At 34.9% G+C, this 18,440-nt stretch overlaps 1 protein-coding gene across 1 annotated transcript in view; it reads left to right on the top strand.

The window, feature by feature from the left end:
* The window catches only part of LEKR1 (leucine, glutamate and lysine rich 1), a 211,266-nt gene that overhangs the window by 24,151 nt on the left and 168,675 nt on the right, over positions 1 to 18,440 (top strand). Inside the window, exon 3 of the mRNA XM_055569250.1 lies at positions 973 to 1,187. Within this exon, the coding sequence (XP_055425225.1) occupies positions 973 to 1,187 (215 nt within the window). The remainder of the gene's footprint in view (positions 1 to 972; positions 1,188 to 18,440) is intronic.

Genomic DNA, 18,440 nt, shown 5'->3' with positions numbered 1-18,440 from the left:
ATAGTCCAAGAGTTGCTTTAGTTTTAGTGCCCTGAAGCAAATGTTTACTGAATCTGTCTTATCTTTATGAAAAGTAAGACAGGTAGAGGCTGCTTGAGGAATATTTGTATACTTGATACAGAAAAAAGAATTACGTCTCTCTTGACTTCACTAAAATTCTATTTTTCACTCCCTGTATCTGGCCAAAGATATATAAGCATTTTATCTGAAGGAAGTAAGAGAATTTAGCAGACATTCACATGGTAGATAAATATGATACAAATGATTACAGGCATAAGTGCTGGTTTTAAAATAGACTTGGGTTTAATGTCAGCTTCTCCACTTATCAGCTGGTTATTTAACTTCAGTAGTCCCTATGTTCTTATCTGTTAAATAGGTATAACTATACCTACCCGAGGGGGAAAAGAACTGATTAGGGAGAAGAGATTAAGTTCAAAGTGTTTCTTCTATTTGTGGTTTTATGACAGAATGTTAAATTCTGTGCAAAACATAAAATGTTAAAACTGAACAGGAACTGAGAACTCATTTGGCCCAATGCCATAATTGTATAAATGAGGAAAATGAAGTCTGAATAAGCTAAGAGCCATCTCCAGGATCACAGTGCAGTTGGCAGTGAAAGGCCAGTGATTTCTTCCCATATCAGGGAAAATTCATCTTAAAACAAGAATTGTAAAGATATTTTCATCAAAAAGTTTTATCTTATGGCAGATATTTCAAGGGTAAATATTTTTTAGAGATACTGTGGAGAAATTATTACTCTGAAAGACCCTATTCTAATTTCAAGATTTTGTTAGAGTCAATATCATGCCATTTTTTAAAATTTTATGAAGTGTTGTAATTATTAGTCCACGGCAGAGCATAATATACATTTACTTTATTTGGCCAAGATGGTTGTAATAACATCTTCAGTTGAACTTTATTTTTTAGAAATAAAAAAATATCATTTCAGTAAATGTATGTTCTATTTTATAGATGTCTCCTGAAGAAAAAGTTTGTAAGTACTGTGGAGTCAGCTATCTAATTCTACATGAGTTTAAGGCTATGGAAGAAAAAGTAAAAGCAGTGGAAAAAGAGATGAAATTTTATCAAGGAAGTATAGAACGTGAAAAGAGACTTCAAGAAAAACTACAGTCTCTTAGCCAAGATTTTGAACAGTACAAAATTGACAATGAATCCCAAACAGAAAGGTTAGAGTATGTTATTCTTTTCTATCATTTATTTAGTTTGGAAGAAAAGTACAGAAAATAGATTTGACTTTTGTTTTTCTAGAATTTCTCTATATTAAGTATAATTTATGCCTTGGTACATTTGAATTTGTTCATTAATTATTACTGATTACTAAGTATAATTCCTAGATATAATCTGAATATTCCTTTGAGGCTGTGTTTCTATCTGAATCATTGGTGGTGGTGGTTTAGTCGCTAAGTCATAACTAACTCTTGTGACCCATGGACTGTAGCCTGCCAGCCTCCTCTATCCATCTGAATAACTAGAAACCAATTAATTCAGTAACTATAGGTTGAGATGGGTTGACTTTTACTTTTCTCCAGATTTATATCTTAATTTTATCATAAGAAAGTTTTGTCTATAAAAATCAGATGAATTTTGATAATTTTTATATCTAATATTTTTTAGATGTCCTTGACCATTTAGATTTATAGAATAAAGTTTTCATGTTATGCAAAGGTTGCCAAAACATTAAAACTGGCACATGATTCTAAATCAGTAAAGCTGATTTTATTCCAGCTTTATTGATTTAGAATCATGTGCCAGTTTTAATGTTTTGGCAACCTTTGCATAACATGGAAACCTTATTCTATAAATCTAAATGGTAAAATCAGAGATTGAATTCCTAATGCTGGTCAAGTCCAATCAGCAATTTATTCTGCCTAAAGACACCTCATGGAGCTTATATAATACAAAGGATTTTTGCTGTTGTTTCATGACTTTTCCTTTGGTTTTTTTTTTTTTTTTTTTTTTTATGACTTTTCCTTTGAATGACTATTTTTCCACTTTAAAATATTAACAGTTGATGTAATAAGCAATGAACTAATGAATATATTGAACATTATATCCTTGTAGAAGTTTTCTTAAATCTCTTAGGATTAAGTACTTGTCTTAAATTTTATTACAAATTTAAATAATTATATTAAATATCAGTTCTTAGTCTTTGGCTAGGAAAGTTTTATTTTCTTGAATTTCAGGTCTGAAAAAGTATTTAATCATATTTGAGTGGAAAAATAAAAAAAATTATTTAGTTTAAAAATTTAAATACAGAGGGTTTTTGCTTGTCAGATTCTTTTGTTTAGTGTTATAGTTTACTTTCTTTAGTAATTATATGAATACTGTGTAAACATACAAAATAAAAGAAATATATAGAAAAAATTTCAAGAAAGTCCTTTTTTATTCTTCTGATTACTTTCACTGGAAATAAAAAGTAATACTTTTAATGGTTTGGTGTGTGTTTCTAGATCCTTCATTGTTCCTTAAGCTTTATTAAAGATATATTTAAAAAATATTTGTAATGTATTATATTTAAGCTATGTAGTTTTAAAACTATTTTTCAATAGACTAGTTTTTAATATAAGTAATATATTAAAAGTATGTGTGATTTTTACCACTTAATTTTATATTCTGGAAATTGTTCCATGTTATACATATAGATCTATCTTATTCTTAAGTGCTACAATGTCTTCCTTACTAAGAATATGCCATAATTTACTGAACCATTTCTCTTTTCAACGTTTAGATTATTTCCAGTATTTATGACTACACATGGTATTTATATTTATATTCTTGTGTACATGTGTTTTTCTATAGGATAAATTCCTGGAAGTGAATTTGCTGAAAAGAAAGTAAATGCCAATTTAAGATTTTGATGGACATTATTCCAAATTGTCCTTTGAGAAGACAGGGTTAATTTATATTTGACCAATAGTTTATAAAGTGGCCATTTTCTTAGATCTTGTTAGTATTGGAATTTTCTTAAGTTTTCTCAAATTTTCACTTTTTTTCTTGGTAAAAAAAAAGTTACTTCATGATTATTTAATTTGTGTTTCTTTATTGCTGCTGCTGCTGCTATGTCACTTCAGTTGTGTCCGACTCTGTGCGACCCCATAGACGGCAGCCCACCAGGCTCCGCGGTCCCTGGGATTCTCCAGGCAAGAACACTGGAGTGGGTTGCCATTTCCTTCTCCAATGCATGAAAGTGAAAAGTGAAAGTGAAGTCGCTCAGTCGTATCCGACTCTTAGCGACCCCATGGACCGCAGCCTACCAGGCTCCTCCATCCATGGGATTTTCCAGGCAAGAGTACTGCAGTGGGGTTCTTTATTGCTAGTGAGGTTGAATTTTTTTTCATATGTTTATTAGATATGTATATTTCTTCTTTTATGAATTACTTGTTCATATATATTGTCCAAATTTCTATGGTGCTATTTCTACGTTTTTGTTTATGTTAAGGAGTTTTTAATATAATATGGACTTATACTTTATTTACACATTGCTAGTATTTTCTCATGGTTTATCTTATTGTTTATTGTATTTTTTTTTTGGTATAAATTAAAAAAAAATATGCCGAATTCTGGAAAGGGTTCTGTGTCAAGTCCTTTTGGTTGCAAACAACAGAAACTTGTTCTGGCTTTTGCTAACCTAGATTCAAGCAAGTTGAAAAACAACATATATTTAAAATTTTTATGGTATTGTTTTGGTAAGTCTTTTAATCTGTTTATTAGTTGGATTTATGATTTCATGTTTTTTATTGTTCTTTTATAAATATTTATTTATTTTTTGTTCCTATACACCTATAAGGGCTTCCCTGGTGGCTCAGCAGTAACGGATCCACCTGTAATGCAGGAGATACAGGTTTAATCCCTGGGTTGGAAAGATCTCCTAGAAAAGGAAATGGCTATGCACTCCAGTATTCTTCCATGGAGAATTCCATGGACAGAGGAACCTGGTGGACTACAGTCCATAGGGTCACAAAAGAGTTGGAAATGACTTAGCAACCAAACAACAACACACCTATAACTTCTCTCATTATATACAACCCATATCACAGAGAAACATTTGTTATAGTTAATGAGCTTGTCTTGGTACATCATTATCACCGCAAATACATGGTTTTACATTAAAGTTAGCTTTTTTTTTTGCCACTTTATTTATTTTTTTAATTGAAGGATAATTGCTTTACAGAATTTTGTGGTTTTCTGTCATACATCAACAAGAATCAGTCCCATGTCCCCATGTCCCCTCCCTTCTGGACCTCCCTCCCATCTCCCTCCGCATCCCACCCTTCTAGATTGTCACAGAGCCCCTTTGATGTTGTACATTCCATGGGTTTTGACAAATATTAAATACCATATATCTACCATTGTAGTATCATACAGAATAGATAATGCTGCCCTAGAGATCCTGTGTTCTGCCTGTTTGTCCCTCCCTCCACTCTAAGGATGGGCAATCACTGTTCCATTGCTGTCTCCATAGTTTTGCCTTTTTCAATATGTCATATTGTTGAAAATGTCCATTGACAGAAGAATGCATAAAGAAGATATGGTACACGCATACAATAGAATATTACTCAACCTTTAAAAAGAATGAGATAATGCCATTTACAACAACATGGATGGACCTAAAGAGTGTAATACTGAGTGAAATAAGTCAGAGAAGGAGAAATACTATATGACATCTCTTATATATGGAATCTAAAAAGAAATGATGCCAATGAATTTACTCACAAAATAGAAACAGACTCACAGACTTAAAGAATGAACTTTTTGCTGGCGGAAGGAGGTGGGGAAGGAATAGTTAGGAAGTTTGGGATGATTGACATGGACACACTGCTACTTTTAAAATGGATAACCAAAAAAGACCTACTATGTAGCATATGAAACTCTGCTTAATGTTATGTGGCAGCCTGTATGGGAGGGGTGTTTGGGGGAGAATGGATACATGTATATGTGTGGCTGAGTCCCTTTGCTGTTCACCTGAAACTATTACATTGTTAATTGGCTGTACCCCAAAACAAAATGGGCTTCCCAGGTGACACTAGTGGTAAAGAACCCGCCTGCCAATGCAGGAGATACAAGTTTGATCCCTGGGTTGGAAAGATCCTCTGGAGGAGAGCATGGCAGCCCACTCCAGCAGTGTTGCCTGGAGAATCTCATGGGGTTGCAAAGAGTCAGACATGACTGGAGAAGAAAGAGAATGTCATATGGTTAGAGTACTATAGTGTGTAACTTTCTAAAAATTAGCATCTTTCAGTTAGTAATATACATTTAAATTTACTCCATGTGTTTTCAGAAGGCTTTATAGCTTGTTTCTTTTTTTTGGGACTGAATAATATTCCATTCTCTGGATGAACCACAGTTTATCCATTCACCAAACTGAAGGACACCTAGGTTGCTTCCAAATTTTGGCAGTTATGAATAAAGCTGCTGGAAATATCTATGTGTAGGTTTTTGTGTGGACATGTATTTTCAGCTCCTTTGGGTAAATACCAAAGAGTATGATTACTAAATCATATAGTAAAAGTATGTATAATTTTGTGAGGAGCTACCAAATTGTCTTCAGAGTGGCTCTCTCATTCTGCATTCCCAGCAGCAATGAATGAGAGTTCCTGTTACCAAATTCTCACCAACCTTTGGTGTCGTTGGGGTTTTGGATTTTCACCATTCTAATAGGTATGTGATAGTATCTTGTGTTTTAATTTACAATTCCTTGAAGACATATGAGGTTGAATATATTTTATTATGTCTGCTATCTGTATGTCTCCTTTTCTGAGGTGTTCGTTCAGGTCTTTTGCCTATTTTAAATCATATTGCTTGTTTTCTTATTGTTGAGTGTTAATAGTTCTTTGTATATTTTAGACAATAGTTCTTTATCAGATGTCTTTTGCAAATATTTTCTCCCAGTATGTGGCTCATCTTCCACTTCTCTTGATATTCTCTTTTGTAGACCAGAAGTTTTAAAATTTAATGAAGTCCTGCTTCTTGTTTATTTCATGAATCTTGCCTTTGGTGTTATATTTAAAAAGTCACTGCTGTACTCAAGGTCATCTAGGTTTTCTTCTGTGTTACCTTATAGGAGTTTTGCAGTTTGTATGTTATATTATATCAACTCAAATATACATATTTGAGTTGATATTTGTGAAGTGTGTATGACCTGTGTCTAGAATCCTTTTTTTGAGGATGGAGGAGGGGGCATGAGGATGTTGTCTAGTTGTTTCCAGTTTAAAAAGACCATCCTTGCTCCATTACATTGCCATTGCTCCTTTGTCAAAGATCAGTTGACCATATATTTATTTGGTTCCATTTATGGATTCTGTTCTGTTCCGTTCATCTATTTGTCTATTCTTCCACCAAAACTACACTATCTTTAATATTGTGTAGCTTTATACTAAGTCTTAAAGGCAGATTTTGTCAGTCTTTCAACTTTGCTCTTTTCCTTCAATATTGAGTTGTCTATTCGGGATCTTTTTCCTCTCTATGTAAATTTCAGAATTTGTCCATATCCACAAAATAACTTATTTGGGATTTTGCTTGGAATTGAATTAAATCTGTAGATCAAGTTGAGAAGAATTGATGTCTTGACAATGTTGAATCTTAATAATCCACAGACATGGAATATGTCTTTTGTTTAGTTCTTCTTTGTGTTTGTTCATATGAGTTTTATAGTTTTCCTCATATAATTCTTATATATATTTCATCAGTTTGCACCTCATACCTACATTTTTGGAAGGCACTAATGTAAATGGTAATGATTTTTAACTTCATGTGTTCATGGTATATAAGAAAGTTACTGACTTTTGTGTAATTAACTTTCTATCTTGGAGCCTTTCTAAAAGTACTTGTTAGTTCCAGGAGTTTGTTGATTTTTTCAGTTTGTTTGTATAGGTGATCATATCGTCTGTGAACAAAGTTTAATTTCTTCTTTCCTAATCTGTATACCTATATTTTCTTGTCTTCCTGAACAAGTTGGGACTTCATATACAATGTTAAATAGCAGTAGTTAGAGGAGACATCTTGTTCTTGCTCTCAGCAGGAAGCCTTCAAGTTTTCCGCTATTAAATATGACATGAACTGTAGATTTTTTGTAATTTTTTTTTTGTCTGTGCTGTGCAGCATTTGGGATCTTAGTTCCCTCACGAGGGATCAACCCTGTGCCCCCTACAGTGGAAGCACAGAGTCCTAACCACTGAAACTTCAGGGAATTACCTAAATTTTTTTTTTATAAAAGTGAGGAATTTTTTCTTTATCCTAGTTTGCTGAGAGTTTTATCTTGAATGGATGTTGGATTTTATCAAATGTTTTTTCTGCACCTGTTGAAATGCTTGTGTGATTTTTCTTTAGCCTGTTAATGTGATAGACTAATTGGTTTTTGACTGTTGAACCAGCTTTGATACCTGGAATAAATCCCATTTGGTTGTGGTATATAATTGATTTTTACATATTTTAATATTTTGTTGAGGACTTTACTTCCATGTTCATGAGAGATATTGATCTGTAATTTTCTTGTAATTCCTTTGTATGGTTTAGCATTAGGGTAATGCTGGCCTCATTAAATGAGTTGGGAAATATTCTCAATCTTTTGGAAGAGAGAATGGACATAATTTTTTCCTTAAATATTTGGTAGAATTTACCAGTGACTCCATTTGGGCCTAGTGCTGTTTTGGAAGTTTATTGATGAAACTTTTTTGAAATTTTTTTTATGGTTAAGCTATGTTTAGATTGTCTGTTCTTGTGTGAGTTTTAGCATTTCTTCAAGGAATTGATTTATTTTGGTGATCAAATTTGTGGGCATAGAGTTATTCATGGTATTTCTTTTTAAAATTTTTTGTACTTTTTTCTTTTTCTGTTGAGGTATAGTTGATGTATAATATTATATGTTACAGTTGTATAGCATAGTGATTTATACTTTTTAGAGGTTACAACTCCACTTATAGTTATTATAAAATATTGGCTGTATTCCATGTCGTATAGTATATCCTTTTAGTTTATTTTATACATATTAGTTTATATCTCTGTATCCCCCACCTTTGTATTGTCTCCTTTTCTCTCCCTGCTGGTAACCACTAGTTTGTTCTCTGTGATTCTGTTTTCATTTTGTTATATTCATTAGCTTTTTTTGTGTTTTAGTTTCCGCACATAAGTGATATGTTATTCGTGTTTTCTCTGTCTGACTTATTTCATTTAGCATAATGCCCTCCAAGTCTATCCACATTGTTACAAATGGAAAATTTTCATTTTTTTTTTATGGCTGAGTAGTATTCTATTGTATAACTATAACACCTCTTCTTTATTCATACATCTCTTGATGGACACTTAGGTAAGTTTCATATTTTGTCTATTGTAAATAATGCTGCTTTGAATATTGGAGTGTATGTATCTTTTTGAATTAATGATTTTGTTTCCTTTGGTTCTATATCCAGGAGTGGAATTGCTGGATCATATATTTTTAGTTTTTTGAGGGATCTCTATTGATGATTTCTCTTTAACTTCTGATATCAGCAATTTGTAATCTTCTCCCTTTTCCTTTGTTCACCTTATCTGAAGATTATAAATCTTACTGATATTCTCAAAGAACCAGCTTTTGGTTTTATTGATTTTTTTCTCTGTTGATTTCCTACTTCAATTTTATTGACTTCTGGTAAAATTTTTATTGTAGTTATATAAATTATTATTATTTCTTTTCTTCTGCTTACTTTGGATTTAATTTGCTCTTCCTTTTCTAGTTTCCTAAAGTGGAAGTTTAAATTGCTGATTTTAGATATTTCTTTTCAAATAAATGTTTTCAGTGCCATAAATTTCCCTGTAACCATTGCTTTTGCTACATCCCACAAATTTCAGGAAGTTGTATTTTCACTTTCATTTAATTCAAAGTATTTTTAAATTTCATTGTGATTTCTTCTTTGATATATCTGTTAATCAGAAGGGTGTTGGTTAATCTCTAAGTATTTTGGGATTTCCTAGCTCTTTCAGTTTAATTTCTAACTTCATCTCATTGTTAGATGTCTGAGTGCAGACATTGTATGATTTTTTATTCCTTTAAATTTGTTAAGATGTATTTTATGGTCCAGAATGTGTCTATCTTGGAGAATGCTTCATATGAGCTTGAGAAGAATGCATTGTACTGCTGTTTTTGGGTGAAGGCATCCATGCATGTCAGTTTATATCAGTTGATTGATGATACTATTGAGTTCAACTTACAGATTTTCTGCCTCCTGGATCTGTCCATTTTTGGTAAAAAGGTGTTAAAGTCTCCAACTGTAATAGTAATTAATCTGTTCTTCCTTGTAGCTCTATAGCTTTTGCCTTACATATTGGGTTGGCCAAAAAGTTTGTTTGGGTTTCTCCATAACATCTTATGGAAAAATCTGAAGGAACTTTTTGTGTCAACCCAATATTTTCATGCTCTGTTGTTAAGCTCTCTTGTTAAGGATTGTTATCTCTTCTTAGAACACTGACCCCTTTATCATTATATAATACCCCTCTTTATTTCTGATAATGTTCCTTGTTTTGAAGTCTTCTCTGTCTGAAATTTCTTTTGTTTAGTGTTAGCATGATGTATCTTTTTACACCCCTTTATTTTTAGTCTGTGTGTGTCTTTATATTTAAAATGTGTTTCTTGAAGACAATGTGATAGTTGACCTACTCTGATAGTCTGTCTTTAAATCGGTGTATTTAAATCATTGATAATCAAAGTAATGACTGATATAGTTGGATTAATACCTATCATTTTTTGGTTATTGTTTTCTATTTGCCGCCCTTTTTCTTTGTTCTTATTTTTGTCTTCCACACTTTTTTCTGTCTTTTGTGGATTTAGTCAAGCATTTAATACAATTCCATTTTATCTTTTTCAGAATATCAGTTCTACTTCTTTTGCTCACTTTTTAAGGTGTTGCTTTAGAGGCTTCCCTGGTGGCTCAGATGGTGAAGAGTCTGCCTGCAATGAGGGAGACCCAGGTTCAATCCCTGGGTCAGGAAGATCCCCTGGAGAAGGAAATGGCAACCCAGTCTAGTATTCTTGACTAGAAAATTTCATGAATGGAGGAGCCTGGCAGGTTGCAGTCCATGGGGTCCCAAAGAGTCAGACACAACTAGTAACTAACACACAGAGTTTGTGATATATTTTTATAACTAATCCAAGTCAACTTTTAAGTAACACTTCACTGCTTCATAAGTAGTGCAAGTGCCTTATAATAGCTAAATATTCCTAATTTTCCCCTCCCATCCCTTGTATCATTGCTGCAGTTTATTTTACTTATAAATAGAAAACATAAATATGTATATATGTATAAATATATATGTGCATGTGTGCTCAGTCACTCCAGTCATGTCCAACCCCTTGTGACCCTATGGACTATATCCTGCCATGCTCCTCTGTCCATGGGATTCTCCAGGGAAGAATACGGGTTGCCATGCCCTCCTCCAGGGAACCTTCCTGACCCAGGACTCGAGCCTGTGTCTTCTGTGATTCCTTGCATTGCAGGTGGATTCTTTACCACTGAGGCACCAGGAAAGCCCATGCTAAGCCTTAGTTGGCATTTATCCTGCTTGGTATTCTCTGAAGTTCCTGGATCTGTGGTTGGTGTCTGACATTATTATAATTTAGAGGAAATTATCAATCATTATTTCAAATATTTCTTCTTTTCCTTTCTCTATATCTTCTACTTCTGGTATTCCTATTAGGCAAATGTTATGTCTTTTATAGTTGTCCCAGAGTTCTTGGATATTCTATTATGTTTTTAATTTTTTCTTTGCTTTTCAGTTTTAGAAGCTTTTTAATTCTATTGTCATATCCTCCGGCACAGAGATTCTTTCCTCAGTAATGTCTATTCTAATGAGCCAGTTAAAGGCATTCTTTGTTTCTGTTAAACGGTATTTTTTTTTAATCTCTAATTTCTTTTTGATTCTTTCTTCAAAGTTCAATGTCTCTGCTTATATTATCCATCTGTTCTTTATATGTTGTCTCCTTTTTGTATTACATCCCCTTTCACATTAATCATAATTTAAAAAAATTTCTGATCTGATCATTCTAACACTCCTGCCATCTCTCACTCTAGTTTTGATGCTTGTTCAGTCTCTTCAAACTCCTTTTTTGCCTTTTAGTATACACTATAAGTTTTTGTTGATAGGTGGACAAGACATAAAGGTGTAAAAGGAATTGCAATATATACCTTTAGTAATGTGGTGGTAATGTCAAGGGAGGAGACGTATTCTGCAGTCCTATGATTATGTCTCAGTCTTGTCATGAGCCTTTGCCTGTGGACTGTGAACTTTACAGATATTTCTCAGTTGCCAGATTTTGCATCCCCCACCCTGCCCTTAGGTGACACAGTATTTCTAGGATGAGCTAGAGCTGGGTTTTTCCCTTTGTCAGGTCAGTTAGGCTCAGATATTATCCCAGTAGGTTAAGGTCTGCTAAAATAGTTTCTCCTGAGGGAAGGCCGTGTTAAACATAATAGAAAGCTCTGGCATATTTAAAATATTTGCTTTTCCCCTCCCTCTGACAGAAGCTCAATCAGGTTTTTCTTTAAATGTTAGGAAGTGTCACTTACAGATTTACTGTCTTCACTGCTTCAGTTGTGCTGCACACACTCTGATATGTTGTATTTTCATTTTCATTCAGTTCTGTGTGTTTTTGTATAATTCTTTAATTATCCTTTGAGAGTTTTTCTTTGACATATGGATTATTTAGAAGTATGCTATTTAGTTTCCAAGAGTTTATAGACTTTCCTGTCAGATTTCTATTAATGTTTTCTAGTTTGATTCCACTATGGTCAGAGAACATAATCTGTATGATTTCAACTTTTAAAATTTTGTTAAAATTGTTTTATTGCCAAAGATATGCATCTGCCTTGATGACTGTTCCATGGGTACTTGGGAAAAAATGTGTATAATGCTATTGTTGGGTGGAGTTTTCTAAAAGTGGCAATTAAAACCTGGTGATTGATGTTTTTGAGTTCTTTCATTTCCTTGCTGATTTTCTGTCTAATGAGTCTATCAGTTGCTAAGAATGGAATATTGGAAGTTCCCAAATCTGATTGTGGATTTGTCTATTTCTCTTTGAGTTTTATAATTTTTGCTTCATTTATTTTGTAACTCTTTTGTTTGGTATGAACATATCTAAAATTTTTGTTTTCCTGGATTGATTGTTGTATCATTATGTAGTATTCTTTGTCTCTAGTAATTTTCTTTGCTCTGAAGTCTACTTTATCTGATATTAATATAGCAACTACTGCTTTTAAAAACTGTTTATTACATGGTATACTTTTTCCATTATTTTACTCTCAACCTACTTATGTCATTGAATTTGAAGTCAGTCTTCTGGGCAACATATTTTTGAAGAATATTTCTTTTTTAATCCACTCTGCCTATCTCTTTTAATTGGTGTATTTAGATTTACATTTATATTTAGGTAATTTTTTATATGTTAGGGTTTATGTATGCCATTTTATTTGTGTCCAGTTTATTTCCTCTGGTTCTCTTACTTCTGTTTCTCTTTTTACTTTCAGATTGGTTTGCTGAACATTTTTTAGGATTATATCTTGACTTATAGTGTTTTAAATATATTTCTTTGTATAGGTTTCTTAGAGGTTGCTCTAATTATTGCAGTATATATACATAATTGATCATAGTCTGTGGTTTAATTATGATGGTCTTAACATGGATTTCTTTGGGTTTATTCTATTTGTATAGAAAAGAATCTTTCCTACAGCTTGTTGCATCTGTAGGTTTATATCTTTTGCCATTAGAAGTTTTCAGCCATTATTGAATATTATTTAATCATACTTCCTCTTTCTTCTCTCTTTCTTTGACTTTAATCTTACGAATTTTAGCTTTTTATTGTTGTTTTGTCGCACAGGTCCCTGAGACTCTGTTAATTATTTTTTCTGTTTTCATTCTTGTCCACATTGGGTGAGTTCTGTTGATTTGTCCTAACATTCTCTGATTTTGTTTTCTGTCATTATACTCTGCTGTTGAGCCTGTCCTATGAGGTTTGTTTCTTTTTTTCTTTCACTTATTTTATATTTCAGTTATATCATTTCTACTTAGTTTTTTTAACTTATATTTCTTTGCTAAGATTTTCTATTTTTTTCTTTTGTTTAAAGAGAATTTTTAACTGCTTTTAAAAGAATTTTTATGATGGCTGCTTTATAATCCTTATCAAATAATTCCAACATCTGATTCATCTCAATGCTGGGTTTGTTGATTATCTTTACTAATTAATGTTATGATTTTCATGGTTCTGGCATGATGAGTGATTTTCTATTGAGTCCTAATTGTTTTGGAAGTTACACTATGAGACTCTGGATCCTATTATATATATATATATATTTAAAACACATATATATATTAAAACCCCTTGTTGTGGTAAAGCATGAAAGCCAAATAGGTGTGTTTGTTCAGCTTCCTGCTGTGTCCACAAATACTACTTTTCAAAAGTAAGGTTCCAGGTGTAGGGGTGGGGGGGTGCTAAAAAAAAAAAACAAAACCAAAAAAAACAACAAAAGTAAGGTTCCCCCTGCCTTGTATCAGACTGGTGAAGTTGAAGTTAACCTATCACCCTTAGCCCCACTCACACCTTTCTGGCAAAAGTGAGTCACCGACTTGCAGGTTCTTGTGTCTCTGCATGGGAATATAAGATCAGTTCCCCACTGAACTCACTGACACCAGAAGGGGAGAACCAAAGAGCTGTCTGACACTTTTTTGTAGCAGGGTAGGGGCAGAAGTTTGACTTCTTTCTGTGCCCCATTGATACCAAAGGATGGGAGAAGTTAGGTGCCAGCTGGCCCTGATTCTGCCTTACTGATGCCATCTGGGAATAAAGGCTCAGCTCCCTCCACATCCCACTGGCACCAGAGGATGGGAAGCAAACTGACTACTCTGTCTCACACCACCTTCTTCTATCTCACTGATGCTGGGTGGGGTTAGAGGCTTCTAACCGAAACCCTCTGACAGGATATGTGTAGGGAGTCAGAATAAGAGTGCCACTAGTCTTGTTTTTCACTGCTTCCTTTGGTCTCTTTGCTGCCAGTTGGGTTTGATTCCCCACTGGGCCTCACTGACACCAAGAATATAAGAAAAGTGGACTGTGTGCTCAGTCACTCAATCATGTCAACTCTGTATGACCCCATAAACTGTAGCCCGCCAGGCTCCTCTGTCCATGGAATTTTCCAGGCAAGAATACTGGAACGGGTTGCCATTGCCTACTCCAGGGGATATTCCTGACCCAGGGGTTAAACCCGCATCTCCTGCATCTCTTACGTTGGCAGGCAGATTCTTTATCACTGCGCTACCTGGGAAGCTCAAAATGGACTATTTACTACTAACAACTTGTACCACTTTGTTTGGATTCATTGGTGCAGGGTCGGGGTGGAGGCTCAGCTCCCCATTGACCCCACTGACACTACCCTGGTGGGGAGTGTTGGAGCATGTCTTGCTTCTACAGAGGGGAATGAAAGATCAGCTCCTAGCTTACCCCACGGATACTACACCAGCCAGGAGACTTGGAGTGCACCACCTGCATCAATAGGGCAGGGCTGTGGTGGTATGGAATATCAACTCTGCTCAGCTGTGTCTGTCTTGAAACTGTGAGCTGGGGAGGTACAGTTTACAGTTGATATTTGGCTTGAGAAGGTGAATATTACCAAGATTGTTTTCAATTATTTAGTCACACTTTACCTGATCAGCTAAGTTGATCAGACTTTTTTGAAGGTTTTTTTTTTTTGGTCTCTGGCTGTTGGTGGTTCTGGGTTGGAACTTTCTATAACACTCATCTGGGATAAATGGGAGATAATAATAAAACTCAGGAATCTCATTGCCTTGGTGTTTCTCAAATCTTGAATTCAGTAGGCCATCTGCTATCTTCTTTTTGCCTTTCATGGTTTTGCTGTGCTTGTGTTATATGAATGATATCAGGGTTTTTTACTTAAGAGATGGACTTGGGAGTCGAAGAGCTACTCCATCTTGGTTGTGACCTTGGGTTGATTTTTTAGTAAAATTAAATATTGTTCTGAGTAACTAAGAACATTTTTTTTTAAAGTAATGACTTAAAATTTAACAATGTTAATAGCTAGCTCACAAAAGTCAGTAGTTAGATATATGCATCACTACATGCCTGCTAAATAATTCCTTTTCAATTTCTCTTGCTTACACCAAATTGAGATGATCCGTGGAAATTTGAGCAACAAAAGGATAGGCCTGTCTATAAGGAATTAGACTTAGGAGTTCTGTTGATAGTTGGCCATTCTCACAAATCAGGTAAGCTGTAGAAGTCAAGTCTAGACTAGTCAGCTCAAGGAAAGGGCATAGGTAGGTACCAAGGGTTCAGAGCCCACAGTTTGGAATCAAATTAATAGAGTATAGAGACACTGAGTTTATAAATGAAGACAGTTGGAGGAATAGATTTACCTGGCTGGAGTAGAGGATAATAGGGTAAACGTGGCAGATTTTGTGAGTCATCATCTTCCTCTGCCAAAACTGCCTCCCTCAAAGACCAGTTATGTCAGATAGTAACACTTTCTGCAGCAAATAGCTTACATGAACAAGGATTTGTTTATTTCTTGAGTTAAAAAGGGGTGTAGGCAACTCAGAATGTCACCAGGGATCTAGCTGTTACCATCTCTCATTACATCTTTCTCATTGAGTAGGCCTTCAGTCTCATACTGATCTCCTCATGATCTCAAGATGGCTTTTGCACTGCCAAATGTATACTTCTAGGCAGAAATATGAAGAGAGAAGCTGTCAGGGGAAGTGCCTGTGATAGGAGGTCAGAAGCTTTCCCACAACTGCAGGGTAGTTTGGGGAACTTACTTCAGGGAGTTGGCTTGTTGCTTTCTGAAATAATAGGTTCTGTTGTAAGGAAGGGGCTTCCCAGGTGGCTCAGTGGTAAAGAATCCACCTGCCAAGCAGGAGACACAGGAGACCCAGGTTTGATCCCTGAGTCAGAAAGATCCCCTGGAGAAGGACATGGCAACCTTCTCCAGTACTCTTGCCTGGGAAATCCCATGGACAGAGAGAGTCTGGTGGTCTACAGTCCACGGGTTCGCAGAGTCGGCCATGACTTAGTGACTGAACAGCTGCAGAAGTTGTAAGAAAGAAGACACTAGCAGGGCCTCCCTCTCTGTGCATTACATTTCCCTCCAGAAAATCACACATTCATGCTTACTTTAATTCCCGAAGAAGGAAAAAATTAGTGTCTCAAGAAACTTATCCAGAGCTCCATTTTTTGTTTTTTTAAGGTCTTGTCTTTAAGATATCTAGGCTCAGCTTTTTCTACTTGTACTGTATTCTCTGTTGTTTATGGAAACAATATAAGAGGCATACATGTTAAAAATGTTTGGGACAATGGATTTTGAGTAATCAAGATTTTATAGAACAAAGAACTGATGGAAAACTATAGCTCTCATTGTTTGCGCATACTTCTTAGACAAAGAGTTGGACATGACTGAGCGACTAATCACAGCACCTAGACAATTATTTCAAATACCTAGGGACCTTGTCAAACCTTCATTTCTCTCCTAGGATTCTGATTTACCTTTTGGGGCCAAGTGGGAATCTCTGCAGTGAAACAGAAGCTGTTACTGATGAGACTGTATTTGGGCATGTGAGCATGGGGCGCACTGGAAAGAAAAGGTTGAGTACCATTTGGAAGAGCATTGGTTCTTTTCAGGCCACTGAAAATTGACTCCAATAGACACAGAGTGTTATTAGCAAGTAATTTAAACCTGGACATCTATTTCATGTTTCTCTTAGTCTAGATGTATAGATATGAATTTATTATACTGATATTTGTATTATGGATTTCTTAAACATTGAGAAACCTGAGCAACTTTTATTTATACCATGTAGTCCTAAGACCAGGTAATCTTTTCATTATCTTTTCATTTTTCTCCTCTACCAGCACTAGATTGTGTTCCAGACTAAAGTACTTAGGCATAGAGCATATTCTTTTCCATTCTTTTTTCTCTGTGGACACATACACATAGTAAATACTAGAATTTGACAGCTCTTTTTTACTATTGGTATAAATAATGTTTACATGGGTTTCTCATTACCAGATCTGGCAAGGTTATAGAGATTGATATTTATTCAACAACATTAGTAGACCTTTGTATTCTTGTATATCTTTTATTACCAGTGTAACTTTGAAAGCTCTTCTGTGTATCACCATGTTGTTACTATAGCAACATGGTTACCAAAATAAGGTACACTTCTTCCTGCTTTGTGTTTTTAAAGGAGAGTTTTTTTCCCCCTCAAGCTTTTTAATTAACTGTAGAGTTTCTGTCCCAGACATTCAGTATCCCTTCTATTTATCTTTTCCCCTTTAATTTCCCTTACTTAAAATTAGTTATCATTATAATACAAAATACAGTTTTTATTGGACTAAATCCTAGTGGGACAAGAATAAAGGAAGGGAAGCAGTGTATGATATTGTACAGACAGTAGAGGCTCAGCTATCGCTTAACCCCCGACCTTGCCTGTCTCATAATCTTTTTGTACTTTTAGCATATAGCTTTTTTTTGGCCACACTGTGTGGCTTGTGGGATCTTTGTTCGCCAGCTAGGTATTGAACCTGGGCCCTCAGAAGTAAAAGTGCCGAGTCCTAATCACTGGAGTGCCAGAGGATTCCCTCTTTTTGTGCTTTTGATTCTTCATTTATAAAATGGTCAGAGAAATAGCTACTTCACAGGCATGATACACACATTACTCTGTGCCTGGCAGCAATTCGGTTCTGTTTCACTTCTCTCACCTTTTTTTCCCTTTCTGTGTTTGTTAACCAAGGTTAATAGTGTACAGTCATTTGTCCTGCTCCTCGCCACCATAGATATCATCACATTCCCATCTACTTGTTTTTTTTTTACTTATTTTTAATTGGAGGATAATTGTTTTACAATGTTGTGTTGGTTTCTGCCATACAACAATGTGAATCAGCCATAAGTATACATATATCCCCTCCCCTTGAGCCTCCCTCTCACCCCACCCTCATCCCTCTAGGTTGTCACAGAGCCCCAGGCTGAGCTCCCTGTGTTATACAGCAGCTTCCCATTAGCCATCTATTTTACACATGGTAGTGTATATATGTCATATGTAAATGCTACTCACTCAGTTTGCCCCTCCTCTTCTTCCCCTGCTTTGTTCATAAGTCCATTCTCTTCATCTGCATCTCTGTTCTTGCCCTGAAAAATAGGTTCATCACTACCATTTTTCTAGATTCCATATATGTGCATTAGTGATATTGGTTTTTCTTTTTCTGACTTAACTTCACTCTTTATGACAAGGCTGTAGTTTATCCACATCACAACGAACTCAATTTCATTCCTTTTTATGGCTAAGTAATATTCTATTGCATATATGTACCACATTTTTATTCATTCATCTGCCGATGGACATCTGGGTTGCTTCCATGACCTGGCTTTTGTAAATAGTGCTGTGATGAC

This window comes from Bubalus kerabau, chromosome 2, assembly GCF_029407905.1.
Source record: "Bubalus kerabau isolate K-KA32 ecotype Philippines breed swamp buffalo chromosome 2, PCC_UOA_SB_1v2, whole genome shotgun sequence".
Lineage (NCBI taxonomy): Eukaryota > Metazoa > Chordata > Mammalia > Artiodactyla > Bovidae > Bubalus > Bubalus kerabau.
The sequence above is the reverse complement of the archived record's forward strand: the minus strand, read 5'-3'. Positions and strand labels throughout refer to the sequence as shown.